Raw genomic sequence first — 9,281 nt, forward strand, 5'->3', positions numbered from 1 at the left:
GCAAAAGAAACTACCAGCATGTTGCAACTTCTACAGTTCATATATTAAGATACAGGTAATTTCTTCTGGCAAAAAGAGTAGAAAAACACGATGATAATAGTAGTAAATGATATGCATCCAATACAGAAAACGCTAAATCATTTCACCATGATAAAACGTTTATCACAATAAGTATTCACACAAAAATGAACGGTCTCGCCCCAGTATCAAGACATTGTTGGTATTAAAATTTACCTTCTGAGTATTACTTAGTTTAAGCTTCCCCTACTCTGCAAATACTTTAAGGGACTAAGTGATATACCAGGATTCACCAGAAAAGGAAAAAGGGGGAAAAAGAAAAAGAAAAAAAAGCTTTACACACTAGTTAAGTCAGATTAAATCAAACAAATGCCTCTCTTGCAGATATTGCCTTTTCTAGTGCCCTATATGGGTCAAATATTGTGCAGTAGAAAACCATTTGGAATCACACGTAGTTAAAACCGGCGGGCACTGCCTTCTCTTGTGCTGCCATATCGTTGCTCACCACTACGTGCATTAAAGGCTCGAGTTTCTGATTCAGAACTTGAATATTCATCCTTAAGCTTTGGCATTTCTTTAGAATTGTATGGTCCACTGTATGGTCCACTGTACGCATCAAGATCTGAGCCGTCACTGCCAAGTGCCATCCTCCTAAATCTCATAATTTCTTTATTGTATTGGCCAGAATCATATATTGTGCTCTGGCCATATTTCACCCCATTAGACAGATCAGACATTTCACCTTCACTGTCCAATGCTCTTACCACCTGAAATGGAGAGCCCAAATAGTTTATTGTAGTCAGAGAACTACCACAAGAAGCTTGGAGATGGGAATAAGTTTTATAAGAAAAGACCTATATTAGTCATAGAAGATTAGAACTCAAACTGTATTGAAAATAGAAGAAAGGGTAAAGCTGATGTAGAACTAACCTTATGTCATTTAATCCCATTAAGCATATTTCTCTCTTAATGTTATATGTAAATAAGAAGCATGAGATTGAACTGGCAACAACAAAGAGAAATCACAAAGTGCTGTTTATTAGTATTACCTGCGCCATGCGTGGGCGTTTTGGAGCAGAATGCCTAATGCACGCAGCAGCTGCCTCGATCATTCTGAACATTTCAACCTCCACATACTGCTTTTCAAGTCGTGGATCTACCAATGCACCAAAATCACCAGTTTCAAGGGCATGAATTAGATGTGGACGAGCCTGACAACACATTTTTCAAAGGGAACCAAGTGAATCATAAGAAAAGAATTACCAGCATCATTCTAACAGATTAAATGTAAGTACCCAAAAATAAATAAATTCTATGATTCAAACCCTCTACTCTAGATACCAAGAGATGATATAGGAAATCATTACACTTAAGTATTTAGGACCTTTTGATCGTTTATAAGGTCAAAGAGTCTTCATCTGTTGGACATGGTCAAATGAAACATGGACTTGAAACAAATCCAAACTGACCATAGAAAGTAGCTCTGAGCCACGTCAGCCTCATAATGCATAAATATGATATCAAAGAAGATTTTTAGCCTAGGCAGCAGTAGCTTTTGGTTTGCCTAATATTGTCCTTCTTAAAGAAAAAGCCTTCACAAATTTGTTTTGATCACAGCATGTCAGTTTTCAGAAATCAGGATTGATCATCTCATACAGATTCGGAAGGTGGTTTTTTTTTTTTTTTTTTTTTTTTTCGATGGGGGAAGTGGGAGGGGGGAGGGGGGAGGTGGATTGTATGTATAGATTCAGCAGGTTACAGAGAAAAATCCTGGGCTGTCGTCAAAACCAAACCCCTGGCAATGCTAAAAATTTATTATAATTTTTATTGATATACAGAACTGAATTGAAGTTTTTGTACCAACTCTCAAATATACATGTTATCAATTGCAATTGTAAGGGTGCAATAGGGGTGTATTGGACTAGGAAATTTGCATTCATTGAAAACAGAAGGCAATGGGAGACAAATGAGACACCTTCAAGGTAAGCAAAACTGTTTTACAAGAAAACATACAAGGCATTAGGGAAGAATTTAATTTAGTCACTCCATTGTTTTTCTTGAGATATCCATGTGACAATACCAAAGTGCAAGAGAGGTAGCTGACATGGAAATACTTCTACTAGAATAAGCATACTTTATCATTTTCACTTTTTTCAAATATGAAGTAATAATATTGGCCAAAGTTAAACTTCTTCCATATTTCAGGCCCCAGGGTCACCAACATTTGAAAGAAAACTAGAAGTAAAAGGACCACTGGAAAGAGTGTAAGTTAGAAAGTCCATCATTCTTCTAAATAACTTGAAGAGTAAGTACAGTGATAATTCATACCCATTCAACCAAACTCTCATCTCCCAAAGGCTGCCTTGGGTCAACAGGTTTACGCCCAGTGATTAGCTCTAGAAGCACAACTCCAAATGAGAATACATCTGATCTGTCTGTTAATTTTCCACTCGATGCATATTCGGGTGCCAAGTACCTGACAGCCAAATTGAACATTGATTATGCAAAGACAAAACCAAGTTTTTAAAATCCCTTTACTATTAACTGAATAAAGCCAAAAATTATCATGTAATGGATCCAAAATGGGAGTTTTCTCTCTTTAGATTCAAGTCTGTCCTCTATATCTCAACCAATCACTTCCTTGCCTTCTAAAGGAAGTGATAGATTGGATTGTTGTAAATACCCATCCTGGCTAAGTTCTATTTCTCAGAATGTGATGGAGCGCCACTGGGCAATAACTGAAGGTCCTAAACCCCACCTCTGTTTCACATGACCACATATCATGACTGTTCGAGGTATTTGCCATTTTTAGTACTTCAACTAGCTTTCTCTGGAATTGTACTCATGAATTGTAGGAAGAAAAAAAAATGGAACAGACTCATAAAATGCTTCAACATTGTAAAAGTGCCAAGGTGTTCCAGACATTCAAACCTACCCAAATGTCCCCATGACTCGAGTGGATACATGAGTGTGAGTGTCATTTGCTAGTTTGGCAAGTCCAAAGTCTGCTACCTGTGCTCAAAGCAATTCTCAAATTAAAACCTGTTAGAGAAACATCATTGGTAGCATCAGAAGAGAAAAAAAAAATTAAGCAAAGAGATCAAAACACATGCCTGTGCCTCAAAAACATCATCCAAAAGAATATTTGCCGACTTAATGTCTCTGTGAATAATTTTTGGATGGCCTAGAAACAAGTGACGGTGAGAAGAAATAATCAGATAACATAGTTATCCCACAGTTAATTAAGCATTGGACGGTTATATTAGATCGACAGGAGTTCATAAAAAGTTAATATGACCTAAATTTTACTGGTGAACTGTCTTTACATTATGGAGGTGGGCAAGAAAGTTAGATTTCAATTCATTGAAAAAAAAAAAAAAAAAAAACAACTATGATCACAGGCATGGTCAAGCATTGCTAAACAAAAGAAAATATTTAAGAGAGAATGTTTTTGTTTTCAATAAGCACGAGTACAATAGTCATGATAATGCCAGAAGAGATACATACAATCTTCATGTAAATATGCCAAACCCTTTGCAGACCCTAAAGCAATTTTCATTCTTTTGGTCCAATCCAACACTGGCATTCCTTGACCTGACAGCAGATACCAATATCATACTGAGAATTATGAGTTTATGACAATGATTGATAAGGTGAGAAAACAAGAATTTGCCCTTACCATGCATATGATGCTCAAGTGTTTTATTTGGAACAAATTCATATATGAGCATTCTTTGTTGCTCAGAGATGCAATAACCCACCAACGAGACCAAATGTCGATGATGAACACGACTAATAATCTCAACTTCAGCCCTGAATTCCCGCTCCCCTTGTCCACTACCTGCCTTGAGCTGCTTAACAGCCACCACTCTTCCATCAGGTAGCTGACCCTTGTAAACATACCCAAACCCACCCTCACCAATAACATTTTGGCGAGAAAACCCATTGGTTATCTCCATCAACTCTTCATAGGTAAAAAATGACTTAGTAGCACCTAGGGAATTCGAGTCTGGTGCCCCTCCTTGTCCTTGGTATGCATTCCCCCTTTGACTCCCTTGACTACTTCCAAATGAATGATAATAGAGATCTCCTCCATTATTCCCCGTAGTCTGTGACTGGTTGTAGTAAAATCCATCTGTATATCAGAAACGCCAAAATTAATAGATCATAGAGACATGTAGTATGCAATTCGAATCCTCAAGAACTTCTTTTTACCTGTTTTCACCGCAACACTATTGGGGGGCATGTAATGGGAGGTATAGATCTGAGCTCGCCTTTTCCTCCGTCTTGTGGTTACGAAAACGACTGCAATTAAGGCAATGATGAACACTCCTGCTACCGCCACCCCAACATAAGTAGCAGTAGTAGTAACAGTTTCACTCCCACTCTGTGCTGGTGGTGGTGGGCTGGAGCTAACCTCAGTAGAGGAACCTACAGTTTTGGGGGGAGGAGGGGACAGGCCAGAACCAGAAGGGGATGACCGAGGTGATGGTGATGATTTGGCTGGAGGGGGTGGCTGAGAAGTGTTCGACGTCTTGGGTGGTGAACCAGGCGGGTTAGGCGAGGAACTGGCAGTTGGAGGAGGAACAAGGGTATTAGATGGAGGTGGTGAAGTTGGCTGAGAAGTAGAATTATTATCAGTAGGAGGAGGAGGAGGAGAAGAAGGAGGAGGAGAAGAAGAAGAAGGTGGGGATTGTGACGGAGGTGGCGAGTTTTGAGAAGATCCATTATTATTAGAAGGAGGAGGTGTAGGAGTAGGAGTAGATGGAGGAGGAGGAGGAGGAGATTTTTGTGGTGGTGATGGTGGTGGAGGTTTTGAATTTGATGGTGGTGGAGGTGAAGCCTTCGGAGCTACTGTATTCGATGGTGGTGGGGGTGAAGGGGGATTAGAACCTGAGCCTGGAGACGAGGTAGGAGGTGGGGATTTTGAATTTGAAGGCGGTGGAGAAGAAGTAGTAGGAGGAGGAGGAGAAGGAGGAGGAGGACTTGAACTAGGTGAAGGTGGAGAAGATGAAGAATCCACCGGTGGAGGAGAGGAATTATCAGGTGGGGGAGGAGGACTATCTTTCCCTGATCCCTCTGGTGAAGGGGAACTAGAGACCAAAGAACCCAGCGTTTCCGCTGAGTCTGCCATTCTCCTTAGCTTAACAAATTTCGTTATTTTGTGATTGTTTTTTTTTTTCTTCCTGCCAAAGCTTTCTTCTCAAATGCTTTCTATCGAATCTTCTCCTTCTTCTTTCTTCAATTCTACAAACATGGATTCTACATTTCTTTCTTTCTTTCAAATGTTAATAAAAAATATAAAATAAAAACTACTGCTCTGAGATTTACAGCAGAAACCACACAATCTCAATCACAACAAACTACAATATGCTTAATCTGCACACCAAGAAAACAAAACTGAATTCTAAAGACACAAACTTGAACCAAACAAAAACGATAGGAGAAAAAATGAAACCTGGGTTATGTGTGAAAAGTGAAAATAAAGTTGAAGCTAGATCAGAATGCGTGGATTCGCATGGTGATGATGAGCCATTTTCAGAGGGGTTGAGGGAATAATGGTGAGAGAAGGGAACGGCTTCAATGAAACGAAGTCAAAGAAACTAATAAAAGACAATCCAACAACAACAAAAATTGCAAGAAATTCTGGTTCTTACTTCTTATTAAGGTAAAGATTTTGTCTCATTTTTGGTTGGATTGGACATTGGAGCGCAGTATCCTTTTCGGTTTGTTACAAATTGTTACGTCCCAACTGTCTCGCTGCCTTTGTTTTCTAATGGTGCAAATTCTCCTTCAATTTCGGGTTACCGCGCAAATTAAGAATAACGGGTTTTGTTCTGCCCGGGTTTGGGTCTTTACCCGGAAAGGAACCAGCAATAAATAATATCCACTATAATCTTGCCACATCTCTCTCTCTCTCTCTCAAGAGTTTCTGAGTCAGTAATTAGTTTCTGTTTAAAAAAAATTTCTGACTCAGCAATTTTAAACAGGTAAAAGGCTTTTAATGGAATGGTGGACCATATCACTTGTCCACTATAAGGACCTTATAATTTCTCTAGTCTCTCTCTCAAGAGTTTACTAGTCTCATCACATGCTCTTTGCGCATACAATGAGGTTTTTTTTTTTTTTGTTCTAGTGTCATAATTTCCTTTTTTAATATAAAAAAAATTGGCTTTTTTTTTTATTTATTTTTTTTTTTTTTTATGGATAATTTTGGCGAAGTTTGTTTTGAAAACATATATTAGTATGAGAGTATCCTATTTTATATGCATTTTAAGTGGAGTTAGAAATATATTTTTACCAGGTTGTTCTCAAGTCTTTTCTCTGTTAAACATTACGTTTAGGGGGTATTTCTAAACCACATAAAAGTTCAGTTTAAACAAGATAAGCTCCTTAAATAGTATAGTAGTATAGATATATATGATAAATTGTAAATTATACCCCTAAAGTTTGAGGGTATTTAAATTTTACACTATGAAATTTCAAATTTTGGAATTTACCTCTGAAATTTTTTAGTGTTTGGATTTTTCACCTTGATATTTCAAAATTTTGATTTTATACCTTGAAATTTCAAGGTGTTTGGCTTTTATGGTCCAAATTATGAAACTTTAGGGAGAAAAATCTAAACACCCATAAAATTTAAAAGGTAAAATCCAAATTCTGAAACATTAATGTGTAAAATTCAAACACCCCAATACTTCATGGAGTAAAATCCAAATTTTCAAACTTCATAGTGTAAAATTCAAATACTTCTAAACTTCAGAGGTATAATTTTTTATAATGTTGTAAGATTTTGTTGTGCCTCTAAACTTTCTTTTTTTTGAAAAAGACCTCTCATTTTTGGGTTTCAATATTTCTTACTAGATAGATTCAGTGATACATAAAATTTCACAACTTTTTTTCATAATTATTAAGGTTTCATGTTGTGTTTTGTGCATAGTAAAATTGATAAACTCATGTAAAAATAATACCAATTACCATTTGTCAGTTCAATTAAGTTAGGAAAATTGTGATTTTTTTTTTTTTTTTTGGTTGTGTGTGTGTGTGTGGGGGGGGGGGGGGGGTTGTTGTTTCTAGCCTTATTCTTGGGTCTAAACTAAAGTCCAAACCCCTAGACTCCGATTTTATTGTTTTCTGGTCCTTCTGGAAGATCAAAAACCTTTATCTCGTTTGAATATGGAAGAGTTTATAAAGGAATCTTCTAATAACCAAGTGATGCACTCATTCTGATCAATTTTGACTCCAAATTCTTTTTATAAACATTTTGTAGTTTGCCTCCTACAAAGCAACAACTGCACCTAATACCCATTTTACAAAGCAAAAACATTCAAGAAAGACAATAGTTATATCAAATTATCAACCAGTTCTGTTACTCAAAACTACATATGTCACGCCCCGAACCCAACTATAAAGATAGGCATGTGACAACTGCCGCACGCTTATATGGTAAGCACCCTATAAGTGTGCAAGACCTTCTTAATAACTAAAATTTATCCTCAAAAATTAAATCAAATAAATCCAAAATACCTAAACAATTTATTTATGAATAGATCTCCAATAATTTAATATGAACAAAATCCAAACCTCATGTGCATAATGTCAATTGGCCAATAAATATAAAACTATTAGAAGACCATCCAATCCCAAAATCACTAAACTTCTTTTCCTACTCACAACACAATACCAAAACTCTCAAAACTTGCTATTCTTCACAATCTGAAACTGGAGGGGAAAAAGGGGTGAGCTGACAACTCAATAAATAACCAAATTTTTAATAAGTTCTATCAAGCAATAGATCTATAAGGTAATACTAGCCTCCTCACACCTGCTTCGCGCATGCGATGAGGTTTTTTTTTTTTAGTGGTCATATTTTGTAAAACAAAAATTGTGTTTTTTTATTATATATATAATTTTTATTTTAAAAATCTAATTTATAAGTGAATAAATCAATTTGAAAAATAAAAGGAGAGTAGTCCTATTTTTTAGACAATGTTTTAATGGGAGTTATAGTTGCATTTTTACCGAATTGACCTTTAATTTTGTCTCTACTTAAACATAAGGGTGTAAGGGCATTTTTGAACTAAAAAATGAGGAAGCCAAATAGGAGAAGCCCCTTAAATAATAGTATAGAAGATGTAATATGAGTCTTCAAAAGTTATGATATACTATGTGTTTTCAAAAATAACTAAAGAAGTTTCGTAGTCTTAAAATAATAAGTTGCAAATAGATCACATACTTTAATCTTACAAATATATCATAGATGGTTTAGAAAGTAGTCAATTTTTCATATATCAAAAGTTATAACTTACAATAGGTTCCAAAAATACATAAGCAGTTTTAATAACTCAAAATAGTTCAAATACTCAAACATTTCCAAAATCAAATATGTAGTTTTAGGGACTTAAAATAGTTCAAATATTCAAACGTAATTCATATTCTTAATAATCTTATGACTATAGTCACGCTATATCTCTGTGACTAGACATCAGAGTACCAATGAATAATCTTCATTGGTTGGGTATCAAAGTACCAATGAATAACTCTCATTGTTATTGGTTTGGGTATCAGAATACCAATGAATAACCTCCATTGGTTTGAGTATCAAAGTACCAATGAATAACTCTCATTGGCTAGGTATCAGAATCATTTCATAGTTAGATTGTCCATAATCATATATATGAAATCATAGTTTCTAACAAAAATATATCTTATTCAAGCATGTATATAAAAATCATATACTCAATCTTAAAATATATTTATAATAATCTTTTACTTGAAATCAGTAATACAATAGAAATAAAAATTCTAACAATTATAAACAATTTTTCAGTAGTTAAAAATACATTAATATAAACAAAATAAAACCCAATTAGGATAAGGTTACTTACCTCCCAAAGCCATACCAAAAGAAACTTATCCCTAACACTTCTTCTAAAATCCTTAGATATCACCTAAAACAATTTTGCAAGTGTAAAAATGTGCTCCCCCCTAGATCGAGGGTTTTACATGGAGTCGCCACTTATTTAATTTAAAAGGAAAAACAAGAAAACCTTTAATGAAAAATACTTATGTTGTATTAATGTATATGAAAATTTACATCGAATTTTGTAACAAAAATTTACAATGCTTTTTGTCCTAGGTACAATCTAAGAAAAGTAAATTACATTACTTTATTTCCTAGTTACATTCTAAAAAATGTAAAATTGTATATACAAGAGCATTGTCTAGAACCCTTGATCTTGGTTCGGAGGCTAATTTACGAG

At 35.4% G+C, this 9,281-nt stretch overlaps 1 protein-coding gene across 1 annotated transcript; it reads right to left on the reverse strand.

Moving 5' to 3' along the window:
* Positions 1-27: 27 nt before the first annotated feature.
* Positions 28-5,737, reverse strand: LOC115982651 (proline-rich receptor-like protein kinase PERK13). Its single transcript, XM_031105303.1, is given in 9 exon segments — positions 28-785; positions 1,068-1,229; positions 2,347-2,494; positions 2,954-3,030; positions 3,132-3,202; positions 3,522-3,561; positions 3,563-3,612; positions 3,698-4,153; positions 4,234-5,737. Coding segments are annotated over 9 exon segments (2,235 nt in total). The 5' UTR covers positions 5,153-5,737; the 3' UTR covers positions 28-473.
* Positions 5,738-9,281: the final 3,544 nt, after the last annotated feature.

The sequence above is a fragment of the Quercus lobata genome, chromosome 3 (assembly GCF_001633185.2).
Source record: "Quercus lobata isolate SW786 chromosome 3, ValleyOak3.0 Primary Assembly, whole genome shotgun sequence".
Classification (NCBI taxonomy): domain Eukaryota; kingdom Viridiplantae; phylum Streptophyta; class Magnoliopsida; order Fagales; family Fagaceae; genus Quercus; species Quercus lobata.